Here is a 17,781-nt window from a genome sequence, read left to right as displayed (position 1 = left end):
AATCCTGAAACATATTCACATATTTAACCACATACAAGTTCATTAACGTTAGCAAGTAACACTGAATTGAGTAAATGTATTCAAGTGAAAAAACAGCCCTCTTTGGGTGGTAGGCTAAAAGTTAAGTAAACATGTGAGGAGGTTAGTGGGAATGAACATGCTAGTTCCACCTCCTATATCACTGTTCTTGACACTGTTTGTGAAGAGTGATTTTCTGAAGCAGGATGTCCTCCCTGTGTATTTTAAAATAGACACCTCTTATTCAAAGTGGCTGAAGAGCACATCTTTATTTGCAACAACACAGGGACAAAAGCGATGAGATCTCTTGCAATTTTCAATAAGAGGATTAATATTTCTTAGGTTTAGCTCTGGGCTACAATATTTTTCTATATCTAATCTTGCATTTATTATTATCACCATCATCAGTTTATTAATCATCTTCTGTACAATCACCCAACGTGATGTACAAGAAAAAATAGCCAAAAAAGTTTAAAAACCATTTAAATAAACCCAAGTCCCCATATATATTTAAAACAAAAACAAAACAAGTAGGTATTCGTAGCCTATACCCATTTATACAGCCGTGAAAGCCTGTCAAAATAAAAATGTTGTCAACTGTTTCCAGAAAGAGCTGATAGTCGGCACCTGTTACTTCTCAACAGGAACTCTGTTCCAAAGTACATGGGCAGCCACACTAAAAGTCCTGCTGTCAGTTATTGCTGGTCAGGCTTCTGAGATCTTTGAAACTTGCAGGAGAAACGTAGCCACAATAATCTACTGGACATATAAGGGATAAGGTGGTCTTATCCAAGAGACTTTTTTTTAAAAGCGCCCATTTCTAGGTCATGACTACGATCCACACGAAAAATAACATAAGTAACAGTGCCAGAAATAGTCTCACCTGAAGACTTAAATAGCTCCCTTTGGTCAAGGCAAATAGGGAAACACGAAACAAGACTTTTGCTGTACAGTTCCATAATCAACCCCCAGGCTCATTCCTCCTTCTCCCACCCTCATATTGCTTTCATTACTCTCAATAAAGAATTTAGATTTCGCTATATAAAGAATCCCTAGCCTCTGTTTAGGTTTACAAATAGTTTTTTCCACTTCTGAGGCAGAAAGGATTAGTCACAGACACACCAATCCATTTTAGCTATAATGCATCCTTTGTTAAATGTTACCCTGAGAGAAAGGGAAGGAAGTTATGGTACTAAGGTTGCATGTAATGGAACCACTGACATACTTTTGCTTCCACCTGTACGACCCGGAGCAGAAATTCTGCAGGCCTCTCATGAATTGCTTTACATGTTTTTCCCCCCTTTTAAAACAACAAACCCCTTGGTAATGATCATTGGCTCAGGTGACTAGTAGACGGCAAAGCAAAATAATAAAATAACCCTTGGATCACCTAAGTACAGTGACCTCGGAAAGTAATGATTAATTTTAGACAAATAATAAGAAAAGCAAAAAGAACCAAGCACATTAACACAGGCAACTCAAAGTCAGCTACCCTTACCCGCAAGGCAGCAGAGGTTTATTATATATTGCAAAATGAAATTTTAAAAATTGTACTAAAAAATAATAATCCACTGAAGATTTTGCACAAGATTATACAGGGAGGGTATGATTCTTCATCAAAATTCCCTTAATTATCATTCTAGCAAATGTGCGTTTTCATTATCACCCCAACTGATAATATCCTCTTCCAACTCCTTTTTTTCTAATGAACAAATGATTATGTACAGATCAGAAACTGTAGACCCTGAGCAAGCCATCTCTTTTCAGCAGCTTAATGCATACGAAAGCTGTCAGAAGGCTACACTAATTAAAACTTTTTCCCCTGACAAGATGTAAATGACTTTTATTCATTCAACTATAGTTGTAAGCAGGTACCAAGGCAACCACCTAGCAATTATAAGAACACTATAGAGTTTCTAACAATGCATTTTCCCAATTTAAACAGTATTAGACAGTATGTGCACATATATATGTGTGTGTCAGATCACCAGTATTTCTTCAAGATATTACAAGGCAACACCAGGGAAAAATGCACCAAGGAAAACTAGCAACACTCCTGTCACTTTATTTACCTGGCACTTTCTTATGCCACAATGTATATTCAGTACCTGCCAGATTCACTCCAGCAACGTCCTCTAGCTATTACTGCACAGATCCAGCCTCTTTTATCAAGCTCTTGGTGTACATTCCTCACAGTTCTATGAGTCTGGATAGCCAATTAATTTTCCGTTTTCTTCAACTATCCAGTTTGCTCCATACATCAGATCTATTCTACTCTAAAGGTCATCCGTTTCAACCATCCATTCATGATTCAAAAGCCCTCAGACTCCAATATGACTCCAAGTTCATAGCTACATAAAAAAATAAATGTGCTAGTGTCAAGGCCCCAACTGGGAACCCCAGCACCTGAGACTTCACATACTAAGCCTCTTGTGACAGCATGCTCAGGTGCTAGAAACTCCTTCCAACACAGCAAAGAGCAGGATGCAACACTGACCACAGATCCATTGACCAAGCTTGATTTTAGATAAGGATGCTGCACGGCCCCAGCCCTGGCCCAGCCCCATACTATCTTGGAAGGACAGAGAATGTGGGAAGTATATTTTAGGAAGCCTTATAAAAGGGAAATGACTTGGCATAGAGACCATTTGGCAAGAAAATATGCATTAGAGGAAAGTGGGCTTCTGAATTGCTACTGTTAAAAATAGAATTTGCACTCTCCATTTATACAGCGTTGAATATAATGAAAAGGTTATTTGCAGGAGTGTTTGATGAATGGTTCACAATGGATATTTTGTATAATGCATTTAACTGATAGTCTCAACCACAGTTTTACTCAGTACAATTACTTTTTATTCTTTTATCTTTCCCTTCAAAATATTTGACTCCCTTAGATATAAACAACTGATTGTCTAAATGTAGCCTGAACTTACTGTTTTGCTATAACCAGGCCTTTGGCTGATTAAATATTGTATGACCTCTTAAATGTGAGGTCATACATTTACATGGAGCGGATCATTAGTTGTTTTTGTTTTTTATTATGTATTTTGAGTTCTCATTTTGAATTTTTTTGTTATGAACCACCCTATGATCTTCTGAAGATGGGCAGTACTGTATAAAAATTTAATAACAACATTTTGGTGCCCCATTACTGGAGCAGTACTTTTTCCCATATCAACATACTCATACTCTAAATTCATCTACTGGGGCTCTTCTCCATTGACCTCTTCCACCAGAAAAATAACAATCATTTTCAAGGCTTTCTTGGCATGGCATCCCAGTAATGGAATGCCCTATTCAAACAGGTCTACTTGGTTCCGACAGTGCTATCATCAATTAACCATTTTTCCCAAAAAAAGAAGAAGAAGCTTTGACTTCAACTCTATAGATTAGCATATCAGCCAAATATTTTATCTGTTACTTGCTTTTGCATTTATTGTATTGGTTTTATACTGTATACCTCCCTGAAATTTAAAATATACATGTTTTAAATAAAGTTTGCTGTTTAAATGAAGGTAGCTAAGTGTTATTAAACTTCAAAATTCACATTATTCTGAAAAAGTACTTCTCCAGCCCAATTAACAAATGTGTACAAATCAGAAATCTTGAAATCATCAGCAGGTTAAAGGTTTTTTTTGTCTTGTTACACACACAACTAAGAATATAGCAATAAATAAAAGTGTAAGAAAACATAACCAATTAAACATTCCAGTGGCAAAGAGAGTTTAATAATAAGTGGGTGGAACAGAAGAGAAGATCAAGCTATCATAATTGAACATGTTTAAGAAATTTTAATATAACGATTGCCTCATTTTATCTTTGTACTTTGTAGGTTTCTGAAGATGCAGCAACTGGACAAGCTTCCAGCCACATTAAACATTGGAACAATTCATCTCACTCAACAAAGCAGCCCAATTAGGCTTTAGTGCAGACCTATTCTAGGCTACACATCTGGACCACTATGATCTACTGCAGTGTTATAGCCATATATAAGGTATCATTACAAAACTTTTCAGATTCTGTACAGTCACAAAGGGACATAGAATTCTACAGACCTAGCGGTCATTTCTGTGTTTAAAATGAGCCATAGTCTTGATTTTTAAAGGATCGGTAAAAACTATTGAATGTCTGTATATAAAAAGTTCAAGCACATACTGGTGCATCAAATAAATCTTTTCATCAATAACAAACCCCTTAAAGAGTTCTGAGCCACTACTAAACCTTGCTGTTTCTCCACCAAGGTCATATTTGCACCTTCCCCCTTTTCCTGCTCTGAGTTAGGGAAGGGTGATGATGGGCTTATTTTTCAACAGCAGCACTTCAAGTTGTACTGCCCAGCAACAGCCAAGATCATAGGCCAAGCTCTCTTTTCTACAGGGGGGAACGTCCTCAACCAATGCTCAGTGACAGTGGTCCAAATCAGAACAGGGAAGGAGGGAGGAACCTGACAGGCACAATTGGTGGCTTGTTAGCAAAGCCAGTCAAAAATTGCAGATCACTGCCTTGCATATTTATTCAGTATAGGTGTACAGTGGTACCTCCGGTTGCAGACGGGATCCGTTCCGGAGGTCTGATCGGATCCCGAGGTTTCTGCAACCCGAGGACTGCTGCGCATGCAGCGGTAGACCGCTTCTGAGCATGAATGCACGGCAAAACCCGGTAATATGCTTTCAGGTTTGCCACTTTCGCATCCCGAAGTTTATGTAACCAGAGGGTTACTTAACCGGAGGTACTACTGTATATGAGAATAAAAAGGTAAAGGGACCCCTGACCATTAGGTCCAGTCGTGGCTGACTCTGGGGTTGCGGCACTCATCTCGCTTTATTGGTCGAGGGAGCCAGCGTACAGGTTCCAGGTCATGTGGCCAGGATGACTAAGCCACTTCTGGCGAACCAGAGCAGCACACAGAAACGCCGTTTACCTTCCCGCCAGAGCGGTACCTATTTATCTACTTGCACTTTGACGTGCTTTCAAACTGCTAGGTTGGCAGGAGCAGGGACCGAGCAACGGGAGCTCACCCCATCGTGGGGATTCGAACCACCAACCTTCTGATCGGCAAGTCCTAGGCTCTGTGGTTTAACCCACAGCGCCACCCGCATCCCATATATATGAGAATAGAAGCACACAAATTACTGTTAGGTACCTTCAAATTTACAGGCTAGAAAGCCTAGAAATGAGTCAGACAATTCAGGAGATTCATGCAAGGTATGAAGAGAATAATAATAATAATAATAATAATAATAATAATAAATTATTTATATCCTGCCCATCTGGCTGGGTTTCCCCAGCCACTCTGGACGGCTCCCAACCAAATATTAAAAACACAACACAAAACACAATAATAAAATATTATTTATTATAAAGACATCTGAAGGCAGCCCTGTTTAGCGAAGTTTTTAATGTTTAAAAACTTCGCTAAACAGGGCTGCCTTCAGATGTCTTTATAATAAATAATATTTTAATTGAATAATAAAAATGTTAGTGCTCTGCAGATGAGAATGTCTGCAGAGAGAATATTGCAAATAAAAAGATGTCCATGTTGAATGGGGAGGGGGGAAAACATTACTGAAATTTGTTCAACATAACTACTGTTCACTGTTTTATCTTTTGTAAACCACTTTGAAGTTTTTAAAAATCAAGTGGTGTAGAAATATGTAACATATCTACAGGTGTAGAGAATGTGGAGTTGCCCAGAGATTGAAATTGCTCATAGAATGTAGAATCTTACTAGTTGGAAGGGACCCCGAGGGCCATCTAGTTCAGCCCCCTGCATTGCAGGAAACTCAGCTAAAGCATTCTTGACAGATGGCCATCCAATCGCTACTTAAAAACCTCCAAGGAAGGAGAGTCCACTATCTCCCGAGGGAGACTGTTCCGCAGTTAAATGATCCATCGTTAGATGAGCAGTGAGGTAGCCAAGTTTGCTGATGATACCAAATTGTTCAGGGTTGACCGGTGTTAGAAACTGAGATAAGAAAGCTAGGAGCTAAATAGTACCTTAAACCTAGGTTACGGGCACCACAATGGAGTGTCTAGGGCCGGCACACTTTTTTTATAACAAGAATACAAAGCTGAAAATTAATTAACTGTGGCTAAAAACTTATCTTCATTTTTCACATGGTCTAGTCCTCATCTGAAGACTGCAAAAAAGGCCATACTTCTCCTGCCCGCCCTCCTAATATTCTTATGAGGGTCCCTTCTCCAGTCTTGAGAGAGTGGCTGGAAGTGGGGAGGCAGAAAAAAGATCCTCCTTTCCTTCTAGCAATGGCAGTTTTAATCTCAAATCTTGGGCGCAATACTGCGCCCAAAGCTCAGAAACTGCTCACATTAATGAAATCCCTGTTGCAAACCATGCCTAGAACAATAGGAGATTTGAACACTGGGGTTGACCCAGTGTGTGACAGCTGCGAAAGAGGAAAATCCCTTATTGGGGATCATTAGACAAAGGACTGAATACAAAACTGACAATATTATAATAACATTATACAAATACTGTTTAGAGCAGGGATCAGCAAACTTTTTCTGCAGGGGGCCGGTCCACTGTCCCTCAGACCTTATGGAGGGCCGGGCTATATATTTTTTAATTTTTTAAAAAACAACGAATTCCAATGCACACTGCAAGGGGGGCAAGTAGTCCTCCTCCCCACCCCACCCCACCCCCACCTTTTCGGTTTGCCCCCTGCCTCATTTGCCGAAGGGCTGGCTGCGGTGGCACGAAACGGGCTTCCTCCCCACCTAGAGAAAGAAGGCGCTGCGCTTACCTTCCCAGGGGCTGCGCACCACCACCACCGCAGCTACTGCGCAGCGGTGATGGTGACAGGAGGAAGAGGCTGAGCGGCGGAGGCTCTGCCAATCAAACACCGCACCTGGTTTACCTCAGCGCGGCACGGGGATGACTCCGCTGAAGTAAACCAGGCACGGTGTTTGATTGGCAGAGACACTGCCGCTCGGCTTCTTCCTCCCATCGCCATCACCAGGAGTCTCAGCTTCACGGTGGGTTCCAGCTTCATGGTGCGAGCCAGATTTAGGACCCAGGTGGGCCTGATCCGGCCCAGGAACCATAGTTTGCCGACCCCTGGTTTAGAGTTCCAGTTGCATCACTCCAAAACGGATACTGTTGACACACCAGTAAGTGAAGCTTAAAGGCACTTCCATATAAGCTACTCGTAAGCTTTGAACATGCCGTGCAAATCAGTTCTTTGGTAAACAAGATTGCTCTGGCAAATCTATTATTAATAGATTAATGTATTGAGATTTCACCAACAGCCACCAATGTCTCATTCACAAAGAGCACCTTGACTTAAAACTTCATTTTAAAATGTGTAACTAATAATTCAACCTCTTCACCACACCAGTAATTTAATGCTCTGAGTTCTAGACTCCCCTGCATATTAACCCTTTCCCTGACTTAGGAGGACTGTCCCCTTGTAACTTATTGAAACATCTTCACCTTGCCAGACTGGATCAAGCTTGAGCGCTCCCCGCCCTAAAGCACCATGGTGATGAAAACAACACTGCAATACCCAATTGCCTCAACACCCCCAGAGATATATCTACTTAAATGCAGCTACTCCTTTAATTATGCAAATCAACACAGTAAAGGTTCCTCAGAGTGCTCATAAACAAAACTGAAGTTGTCAAACCGAAGTTGCCATGGATTTTTTTTAAAGCCCATGTATGTTGTTGCCAGGATGCTTAGGAATCCAAAATATTTATTCAGCCCAGAGTCTAAGAACTGAATGTTTGATCTCTGTTTTTTAAATTATTTTTGGAGCACTGTATATCAGAGACCCCTTAGAGTTTACCTTCAAGAAAAAGCATTTGTCATAGACCTGACAAGAAGGGTGTTGACCCAGTTTAATACTCATCAGCACCTGATTAGAGATGGGTTTTATACAGATCAACAGTGGCCCATGACAGTATCAAATTCAACATATATGTGAAAAGAAAATTGTCTGGACATTCAACATAGTAACATAGTTATATAGTTTCTTCTTTGAAGAAAAAGAATCTTTCAAAGATGAGGGTGTTAGTTGAAAGGGGAGAGAAAGGAAAGGTTGCTGGAGCCTGAATTGGTTATGGCTACTCAAGTAAGATCTTTGGGTCAAGAGTGAACAGTTCACTAAAGACATCAGCTAAATATGCTGAGGAGGTGAAAAGACAGAGGAACACAACTGGAAATAAAGCTGCCACTATCGTCACACAGTGACATAAATGTACGGCAGCACCACACTGGGACTAATATGCACAATTCAGGTTGCCAATCTATGGGACACTATAGATGAAATATTTATGGGTATTTAGTTTTAAGAAATATGAGCTAGGGAAAATGTGTTACAGGTTTATAAAATTATGTGCTGGTGTGGAAAGATTTAAAAGACTCTCCCTCTGTCACAATATTTGTTATTAGTTATTCCTTAGCTAAGTTTAATTCCAAATTATCAATAAAACTCAAGAAAGCATAAGAAAGAAAAAACATTATAAGAAGAACACAAACAGCAATCTAACATCAGAAGCAACAAAAAAATCAATTTCCAGAGGGATCACTGTATTAGTATTTTGCCGCAAACATGGCACCTTAAAGATTTACCAATTACCAATTTATTATATATAAAATAAAATCAGTATCGATGCTCAGTTAAAAAGCTTTATTCAAATAATTTCAAAGCAAACAAAGCAAGTGCCCTGCAAGCATCTCTGGGAAGTTATTCCACAGCCAGACCAGGCCTTCTCCTTGGTCACTACCCATCAAACCTCCAAAGAGGGGAAGGAAACCTTTAAAGCAGTCCCTGATGAACTGCAGGTTTCACATGAGAAAAGGTGGTTCTTTAAATGCCTGGGTACCAAGCTGCATATAGGGCTTTCCAGGAAACAATGGCAAACTATTATTACTACAATCACCTCTTACACACATTTAATGTGATTTCAACCTTACGTGGTTGAAGGCCAGTTGTTTGGAATCACACACATTAAATGCATGGAATGCACTGCTTATTGCACTCTGGAGTGCTTTTGTGAGATGTCTCCTTTGCTTGGGGGCGGGGGGGCAAGGCCCAATCACCGCACTGGCTCCAGAAAGGTAACGATGTTCACACAGGGATGGTTCAAGTATAAGCGTTTTTGCATATACAAACCATCCCCAGATCATAACCCTATGCAAGATACATTCATACTGTACTTTTACTGTTATTTTATTTGTACCACACTTTTCTATCAGAAACACCTAGCAATTTGAATTATACACTAAAAACAAACATAAAGCTCCCCCCCCCTTTTTTTTTACTAGTTCTGGACTGAATATCCCTTTCAAAACTGGAAGGAACAATTGGCAATTTAGGGTGAATTTTTAATCCTATGATGCTACCCTGAAATCAGCCTTCCGCAACCTGGTGTCCTGAGGACTACAACTCCCATCAGCCCTGATCACTGACCATGCTGGCTGGGGTCCAAAACACCTGGTTGGGGAAGTCTGCCTTAAATACACCAAGAGATCTCTCTTCTCACTTTAATAAAAGCCTTGCTGTTGCTTCAAGCAGTGGTGCAGCTGCTCTAGCCACATTCCTGGAACAGAATGCCCTTGGGAATGACCCCACGTCATAACGTAGCATCATTCCCAGGGACATTCTTGAGGAGAAAAGATGGCTGTCCCCAAAAGACTCTTATTTTCGGTTTGCCACTTCAGCCATTTAAACCTGCAAATTAAGTTCTGCATTAACAGAGGTCCTCTACTTTCCCTACACATTTTTATTCTTTCCCAGTTTTACACCACAATTTCCTCTCATGCCCTGCCAACTCCCTTCCTCTGTCTGCATCCAAATTTAAAGTACTGTAAACTGAATTGTGTGTGTGTGTGTGTGTGTGTGTGTTTACATCATCATGTCTGTGTAGCCTGGGAACAAGTCAACAGCTGATGTGAAATGGACAATGGGGGAGGGAAAACACAACCAGCATTTCTAAACATAACACATTTGTGTGTGCTAAATATCAGAGTTATTTGTTAGGCTTTTTATAAGACAGTTTGGAGAAGCTTTAACATGCCCATTAAGGGTCTGAGCATTTCTTTGGGTGGCAGAACTCAAAGCAAACCTTATGTTAGCATAGCAGAGATCTATCCCTACACCGACAATGTACCTCCAGGCTTTCATGATGCAATTTCCTTTTACCACTCTGTTGACAAGAGTTCTGCTTGTCTGCCACTTCCAAATATAGTCCTTTCAAAAACTTTTTTAGACTTACAGAAATGTACAGAACTAATGCAGCATTTTGTGCACTTATGTAAAGGCACATAAAAAGCCCTAAGCAAACACCAAACCAACAAAACAAAACTGGCTCAGTATACACACACACACACATATTTTGCTTCATATGGAAGTCCAACAGTAGCAAATGAGCAGGTGGGGGGACGGGACAAGGGAGGACACAAGCTGAGGATTGCTCAGCCCGCACATGGCAACGAAGACAGCCAAGTTAGAGATTAATTAAGAATTTCTGTACCAATACATCTCCATGTGTGACATTATGACTCTACAGGAACGTTTGTCATTCTTTGAAGCAAAGTAACCTGTACAATGCAGCTATACAACTGCTGACAGCAGTACACTGGTTCCCACATATTTGCATAATAGGAACTGCTACTAGGACACAGGTAAGATTCTATTCATCACTGACACACAGTCAATTCATAAGGCAGACAAAGCTCTTCAATCAAGTATAAAAATCTATAGTCACCTTTGTACAGTTTTTCAGGCTTTTCATGTTATTAACAGAATCTACACCCAATTATGGAAGTCTGTTTTTCCTCATGCTATTGTGATTACTGTGAGCCACTTTGAGCGCAAAATTTGTTGTTGGAAAAGTGGAATGCAAATATTAAATCAAATCAAAGTGAGCTAAACTTCAGATGAGCGTACTGAATTCTCTAAATTGTTCCTGCTACTGTTCCTTCTAGTTAAAGGGTTGCCCCCTACAACTCCCTTTTTGAAAGAACAAATACGTAAGCTTAGGACTCAAATTCAAACACCAACAATGGTGAAACACTTCCTGGCACACATCTGGATATTTCTTATGCAACAGCCAACATAGCCACACCCATGTACAGCAGTTAGCCCCATTAATTCTGCCCCTCAATAAGCAACACAGTAGGGCTTTACGGCAAAAGACAGGCATGGCTAAAACTGCCGATCATAGTGGGAAGGGTCTATTACAAATAAGGCAGAGCTTGGGCTGTAAGAAACCCACACCAACCCTTGCTATTGGTCTATGCCACTGTGCCAACTGGGGCAGGGGGATTTACCCTGAAATGTACTTGAAAAATGAGAAACTGTAATTTTGAAGCTAACCAATCCTGTACACAGTCACAAACCACATCCTAAACGACTCCAGTTACCTCAAAAATGTGCTGTAAATATTTCTGTATTGTGCAACTGCTTCAAGGGCACAGCTCCAGAATGCCTACAGTAAACAGCACTTCAAAAAGTAAGGAATGAGATGACCACAGTGGTTCTATCTATTTAAAATATGTCTAGACTACACACATGGCAAAATATGAAAAAGTTAAAACAGACAATAATGATTCAAACCATTTAACTTACAACTAATTTGATCTATATCTATATATTTCCTGTTACCATCCAAGGCTATGCAACAATTATTTTCCCCCAAAGAATCTAATAGATTACCATTTTCCTGCTTTTTCCTCATTTGCACAAGAGACTAACAATAATTATTCTTATGCATCTGAAGAAAGAGGATTCTAAAACAGTCACTGCTCCAGCAACAGCTCTGAAATGTCAACTCAATTCCATCACCTTGTATATTTTTCTCCTGGCAAAGCAGGCCTTTACAAACTATATCCTACCCATGCAGACTCCAGTTCGGGGCAGTGTACTGAAGCTCAGGGGTAGAACACATGCTTTGCTGGGAGAGAACCCTATATAAAACCCTGGAGAGCCACTGAGCTAGACAGACCAATGATCCAACAGTGTAAGGCAGCTTCCTCCAGTCACAGTAGCTTGGGTTAGCATTCTCCAATGATGTACAATAGGTTTTAAGAGAAGGGCAGACAACATCTTTTGCATTTCCTACTGAGGCACCAAGAACAATTTGCATTTACAAAGTGGGCAATGAGCCAGCAACAGCTGATACATGTCTTCTTGCTATATAAAAGGCTAAAAAAGAAATCGAAACACTGTCACTGCAAAATGCTCGTGCTCATGATATCATCTCTTAAACCATGACCACACTGAAACTGTTGATTTAGAAACACAGCACATTTGGAGTTCTTCCTTTCCCCCTTAATTAGGCCTTTCAAAATGCCACTCTAGAGGTTCATGCTTCTCTCCACTAGAACTAGAAAGAACACATTTTAAAGAAGCATTAAGTCTGGGAGGTGCTAAGAAGAGTGTGGAGGCCGCACAAAAGTTCCTTAAGGATCACCCAACACCAGTAAACCCTCACAACCACACAGTGAGCCTGTGTCTTGAGTGATTAAGTACAAAGGTTGACAAAACAGTTGTGCAATTGCTTCAGCATGTTTGTATCACTCATCTAGCCTTCCCACATTGACTATGCTACTACAAAGTTTTTAGATGTAGACACACAACAGGCACACGTTAACTGCAAGTGGGCACATACTGAGGCAAATACATGTATCAAATTATGTACAAATCAACCCAAAACATATTCCAAATATGCCAGTTTGATTTCTAATGGTCTGTAGTATTACCAGAGAAACAAAAGAGTACTGGATCCCAGTTACACTTGGCTATCCTTCAGAAAGACAACTTGCCTGATAAGGCAACTTTCAGAAATGGCTTTTGCTAGAAAATGTTTAGTCATAAGCAAGCTATGATTGCTCATCTATTACACATTACAGCTTCGGATAGAAAGCCATGAGCTGTCACTGTCTCCCATTTCCTTGCCAATAATATATTGCTTTCAATCATGTGATAAAGCCTCCCCCACACGCGTGATAACAAGAAATAAGCCAAGAAGACTGAAGTTCAGAAATGTAACCATAGCCATGGAGTCTTTCCCAATACTTTTTTAATTGCAAGGAGTTTACTCTCCTGTCAAACTGCAGCAATTGCTAATGAAACAAGTAGACACTTGCACTGAGCTCTTCACTCCTATAGTTGCAAGCTCATGCAGGGTTCTCCCTGGAGTCTCATTTGATGAACCACACATACATCTTTTACAAGTCAGCTTTTGCCTTGTATGTTTACTTGAATTTACCAGGAATGAAATGTGATCAGTGTCTGGTTGCCACAGCAACACCACACTGACAAAAAAAATTATTCTCATGCATAGTAGGCAAAATAAAGTCATTGATGGAAGTGGGGGTGAAATAGTATCACTATATGAATGCCCTAGCTAGAGGTGCCCATTTCCCCATTCTACTCCACAACACTCTCAGTTAATTATTTTGGATCCTGAAAGCTATATTACCAAAAGTGGCACCAGAATGTTAGTGTCATTATGTCAACAGGCAAGCATTTAGAAAAAAAGATTCTCAGAAACATCCTGCATACTAGCAACATACATCATGGAGGCAGGTGCCTTAAGGTAGAATAAAGGGACAAAGGAGCTGGGCCAGGACTGGGCAGCAGAGTCTCAAACTCCGCACTTGTCAAATTTATTGCACATCCATGGATTTGACATTGTACAGATAGCCTACAAGCTAATATGACTGGACCCAAGTTAATAGTAATTTAATATGTATATAATATCAAATGGCAAGAGAATATGATTCACTGCTATCCCACATAATTCATCCCACGTATTAACTCACAGTATACATGGGGAAGGGAAACTGTGGCCCTCCAGATATTGCTCAAGTATGATTCCCATCATCCCTGACCAGTGGCTAAGAGTTGCAATCCAAAAACATCTGAAAAGTTATGGCTCCAAATTTAAACCATACTAGCAGAAAGTGCCGTAGCTTTTCAGAATTGTGTGCAATCCTTGTCCTATCCCAATAGTTAAGTGCTGACCCTCCACATTAGAAGAAAGACAAGTGTTCCTATACTTGTTATTACCAGGACAACATTCCACCAAAGGCATACATAAATGCATTCTATACTTCAGCCTTTTAACTCACATTTATACAAGTTAAACTTAGCAACAGACATCAGCACAACCAAAGATAAAAAGAGTAGCCAGGGCCTGAACCTTCGGGTATTTATCAGAACTCCAGCTGTGGTATTCTTTGTGCAAGAGAGAACATCTTCTACCCGACCTCACAGATATATTTTGCAACATTAGCAGTAACATTTCCCTTCCAGCTGTTTCTGTACTTTTAGGGACCACAACGATAACAATCACAGCAAAGATGTGCAATGGTGTGATTTATGCACAGGCCTTTCTCTGCTGCTGCGTGCAGGGCAGTGTACACATGTTGAGAAGCTGCAGCCAGTAGAGGATTCAGAGGGCACAAGACACACAGCAAGAGGATCCCACGTGTAAAACTGCCACCCACCACTATTTACACAAGAGACGGAGCATCACCTCCACACTTACACAAAGCACTTTTTGTGCATAAATTCTGTTGCGCATAAAGCGGCCCCAAACCAGCGGATCAACCCTTACAGTATATTAAAACCAAAACCAAAAAAAAAGGGAGAAACCACCAAAGAGCCATTACACCCGACGGGCCAGATGTCACATTTCCATTACTCATTTTCTGTTTACGTTTTTAAGTGGCAGGAGAAGCAGCCTCCCCGTTCGGCCGATTTCACATTTCCAGGCGCGCCAGATGCAAGCGCTCCATCTGAACGGACTGGCAGCGGTACCTGTGGAACAGAACCACCCTCCGCCTCGCAGAAAAAGCCTCGGAAATAAAGTGGAAACGCGGGGTGAAGGGGAGAGAGCGGCTGAGGGGGTCGGGCGGCAGCTAGCCAGCGCAGTCCGGCTGGGAAGGGAGACCCCCCCCCGAAGGGAAGAGGCAGGGACCGAGGAGAGTTAGGCCGGGCCCCTCACTCACCATGTACAGCGTGAAGGGGAAGCCGAGCAGGAAGAGCCACAGGTAGAGGTGCAGCGCGTTGACCCCGGCGCCCTGGTGCGGGTCCTGGTACCAGCCGCCGCTCAGAGCCGCCCACACCCCCTGGCGCAGAATCTGCAGCACCTGGGAGCCCATGGCGCCCTGGCCCGGGTCCCGCCAGGCCCGAGCACCCGCTCGCTCTATCCGCCCTGCGAGCCCGGCCACAACTGCCCGCCGCTTCCACAGCCCGAGCCTCGCGACAGCCACAGGAGCCGCCACCCCCTCCTCCGCCTTCTCCTCCTCCCCCCACCCCCCGCCAACGCCGCCGCCATCTTACGTCCGGGCCCCGGGGTCGCGCGCGCGCGCACCCGCCGCTCGGCTGCCCATGGACCGGCGGCCCTTGCGGCGCTCGCGGCCAGGCCGCAGACACCCCCCCTCTACCACCCTGCGCGCGTTGAGCTGGCTCTGCCTCTCCCTCCGCGCGGAGACGAGGAGCCGCCGAGGCGAAGAGCGGCGCCCCGGCGGCTCAGCGCGTTCTCTAGCTCGCCCCCAAGCGAAGCAGGCGAGCGGCTGGAGGGACCCCCCCCCTCCCCGCCACAAGCCAGGGCTCTGCTCGGCAACGGCGTGTTTCTCGGGCTGCATTGGGAATGCAGCAAAGCACCCAGAAGCGCAGGCATTACAGACGTCGCTCCTTTCGGCCTTGGGTTGGCAGCTCGGAGCCCGCCTCGTATTTTCCCCGCGTTTCAGTTGTTGTTGGCCCCGATGCATAGCACTGGGGAAGCTTTCAGCCGTGAGACGACAGAAGTTCCTGCCAGAAAAAGGCCGCCAAGCGAATACCTCCCAGAGGAATGTCTTTTTTTTTATTTTTAAAATAAAACAATGGTTTGAGTTTCGGCCATTTTTTGGTTTTTAATTATTTTAATTATTTTGCCGCTTTGCCCCAAAGTTGGGGCCGAAATACGGAACACACACACACGGCTGCGATCCTAACCACATCTATTCCGCAACAAGTCCTGTTGAATCCAATGAGACTGACTCAGGAGTAAGAGGTGTTAGGATTGCAGCTTAGTTTCTGGGAGACACAGCCACCCACCTCGCATGGGCCGCTGAAACTGCTCTTTTGATCCGTGCAACCGCAGAGTTTTAGCTGCCAACGCTGAACAAACATTGAGGGTTGTAGTGTGATGGGCAAAACTGCATTCATAGATGCCAACTTTTCCCTTTTCTTGCGAGGAATCCTATTCGGAATAAGTGAATTTCCCTTTAAAAAGGGGGGGGGGAGAGTTGACAGCTATGACTGCATTTTCATAGTCACTCCTTAGTTGAAGCAGATCCAGAAGCTGGGAGATGTGGGGCTGCAATCCCAACAGAGACGGTTGGGATTGCAGCCCCAGATCTCCCCCGAGGCTACATCCCCTGTTGATTTTACACCTGTGCAGAAAGTGACCCTTGCAGAGGCACCCCACTTCCCCAGGCCCCCGAAGGGGGATGTTTCCGAAGCCTGCAGAATTTTTTTTGAAGACTAACGTGGGTTTCCATTCGGAACTGGATTCATCAGACTAGAAGGAATGAACGAACTCGGTTATATTTTCGGAGAGCGGCTGCAGACGCCCGAAGCCTCCCTCCCTCATCTCGCGAGGTTGCGTGCTCCTGCGAGAACACAGGGAAGCGTCTCTGTTGCCATGGCGACAGGGCAGCCCTCCGTACACTTGCTCCTGGTTGTCCCGCTGAAAAGTCTGCTCTTCCCGGCAGTGACTGATGAGTGCCCGCCCCGCTTTTTGAAACTTCCTTCTGTGGCTTCGGAGCGGTGAGCCACCCCAGACGAGGTTCTGTCTTCCAGCCTTGCCACATTCCTACGTATCTCAATTACTCCCCCCCCTTTTTTTCTTTTTGCAGGGATGGGGCACCTGTGGCCCTGTAGCTGTGCGTGGACTCCAAATCCCATCTGCCCCAGCCAGTCTGGATGACGAGAGTTGTAGTACATTTTGTGACAAGGGGTGCTTACTCTTTCATCAAAGATCACCATGCTGGGAGGATGTAGGGACAATATCCTACAAATGGCAGCTTGATGCAAACAGGATTTATGATTATTTATTAACTTTCTATACTGCCCTTCGTCCAAGGATCACAGGGCGGTTTGCATTATAAAAAGACATAGTAACAAACAGAATGATAACACTCCCTGCCCCAACACATTTTAAAAGGCTATAGATTGCCTAATTAGCCAAAGGCCTGGGAGGAGAGGAGTGTTTTTGCCTGGTGCAAATGATAACTGGACAGTTTCCTGTTATAGAATTAATTGTGAGCGTTGGGACAGTGTACCCATGGGCAAAAGCTCAGGTAAGGGAATACCCTCCATAGACCAGCTCAAGTGCGTTATTCCTATAAGGAAGCATGTTTGCAACAAAGATCAGTGGTTTCTGTGAGTTGCTCTGGCACCTTTGCTAACAGCCTGACTCCATCTTTAGTCCCTTCTGCTCCTTACTTCTTGGAGGAAGAGCTTTGAACCTAGACTGTATCACCAAGTTCAGGAGTCCTGAATCATTCCTTTGCATTTCTTTTAAGCATATGTCACTTTGGCAAGCTTTGTGGGTGGGCGAGCAATGAGGTGGATAATTGCCGCAGGCGTATCACCTGTAAGGAGCCCCAGCAACCTTAACAGCTAATGCACTTCAGCTGGGGGATAATGTAATTGATGCAAGTGCTGTTGTTAGTATACCGTTGGTGATAATACTGTTAATAAGACCTAGCACATATACAGTGTGTGCCGAGTACTCCACATAAAT

At 43.0% G+C, this 17,781-nt stretch overlaps 1 protein-coding gene across 1 annotated transcript in view; it reads right to left on the bottom strand.

Annotated features, from left to right (window-relative positions):
• PCNX1 (pecanex 1) overlaps window positions 1–15,365 on the bottom strand; it is an 81,517-nt gene extending 66,152 nt beyond the window's left edge. The window contains exon 1 of the mRNA XM_083399245.1: window positions 14,999–15,365. Coding sequence (XP_083255371.1) covers window positions 14,999–15,151 — 153 coding nt within the window. The 5' untranslated portion in view covers window positions 15,152–15,365. The remainder of the gene's footprint in view (window positions 1–14,998) is intronic.
• Between the last annotated feature and the right edge of the window lie 2,416 nt (window positions 15,366–17,781).

The sequence above is a fragment of the Podarcis tiliguerta genome, assembly GCF_965153285.1.
Source record: "Podarcis tiliguerta genome assembly, chromosome: 1".
Lineage (NCBI taxonomy): Eukaryota > Metazoa > Chordata > Lepidosauria > Squamata > Lacertidae > Podarcis > Podarcis tiliguerta.
Note: the sequence above shows the minus strand (reverse complement) of the source record. Positions and strands in the feature narration are given on the sequence as shown.